Raw genomic sequence first — 1,183 nt, 5'->3', positions numbered from 1 at the left:
CAGGTTTGTGCCACCAGTTTACATGTCTGTTTCATTTCGTTGCACCATGTCACCAAAAGTTATCTGGTCCATTTAATGATATATTAATCCAGTTCAAAAATACTAAATCACAACTGGGCACGGTGGCACATGCCTGTAATTCTAGCAGCTGGGGAGGCAGAGGCAGGCGGATCTCAGTGAGTTCAAGGCCAGCTCGGTCTACAAAGGGAGTCCAGAACAGCCAAGGCTACACAGAGAAACCCTGTCTCGGAAAAAATATATATATTTTATATATTATAAATATATTTATATATTATAAACTATATATATATATATATATATTACTAATTCACTGCCTCCTAAGGCTCCGATAGCTTCACAAAATAAGAGAGAGAGAACTGGGAGGTAGGATTAGAAATACTGCTGATGACAGGATGACTAAGAAGGTCAAAGAAGGTTTCTCTGAGGAAGTGAGAGGAGAGACTGAAGTAGCAACATAACGAAGAACAAGAACACCTCCTTAGAAATGAACACGATTTCCTATGTGTAAATAAAGGTATGCTGGCTCTTGGCATCCTGGGCATAGCTACCACAAACCTTGTATTTCCCCGATTTATTGATATCCGTAGGGATGGCCACCATTTACAACTTTTAATAAAAATCGACCCTAGCACTGAAACTGTGCTGTGGGAGTGGACGACATGCCTCATTCCGATGAGACCAAAAGCCGAGATTCCATCTCTTGACGCTGCTCTGTAGTCGGTGGAGACGCACTGGAGCTCAGGTTTAACCACCAGCTGGCTAAGACCTACACCAGCCTCCCTCTCGGCGTTGGCGAAAGGAGGCTGGAACCCCATCCCTCCCTCCTGATTCGCTTGTTCCGTGCTCGTCCCGCCTTCCCAGCCTCCAGATTGGCGGCTCGGCCGCCCTCGCAGTTTTCGCGCTAGGAGAAAAGCAACCACGCCCGGGACGCAAACAGAGCGGTGCAGGAAACAATGGCAAGCTCGGCGTTGGCGGCTCGGGCTCGGCTCGGGGCTTGGGGCGTGAGGGTCCTGCAAACCCGAGGCTACGGCTCGGACTCGGTAGGTGGCGGCACGACCCACCACGCGTCCCGGGGCGCGTGTCCTCTGTCCCTTGTTGTGCCTGTTTTTTAAGTGTCTCTCTCTCTCTCTCTCTCTCTCTCTCTCTCTCTCTCTCTCTCTCT

At 49.2% G+C, this 1,183-nt stretch overlaps 1 protein-coding gene across 1 annotated transcript in view; it reads left to right on the top strand.

The window, feature by feature from the left end:
• Positions 1-918: 918 nt before the first annotated feature.
• Atp5if1 (ATP synthase inhibitory factor subunit 1) overlaps positions 919-1,183 on the top strand; it is a 3,905-nt gene continuing 3,640 nt past the window's right edge. The window contains exon 1 of the mRNA XM_055610799.1: positions 919-1,061. Within this exon, the coding sequence (XP_055466774.1) occupies positions 975-1,061 (87 nt within the window). The 5' untranslated portion in view covers positions 919-974. The remainder of the gene's footprint in view (positions 1,062-1,183) is intronic.

This window comes from Psammomys obesus, unplaced genomic scaffold (assembly GCF_907164565.1).
Source record: "Psammomys obesus unplaced genomic scaffold, mPsaObe1.curated_primary_1811, whole genome shotgun sequence".
Lineage (NCBI taxonomy): Eukaryota > Metazoa > Chordata > Mammalia > Rodentia > Muridae > Psammomys > Psammomys obesus.
This window is presented reverse-complemented; position numbering and strand designations above follow the sequence as displayed.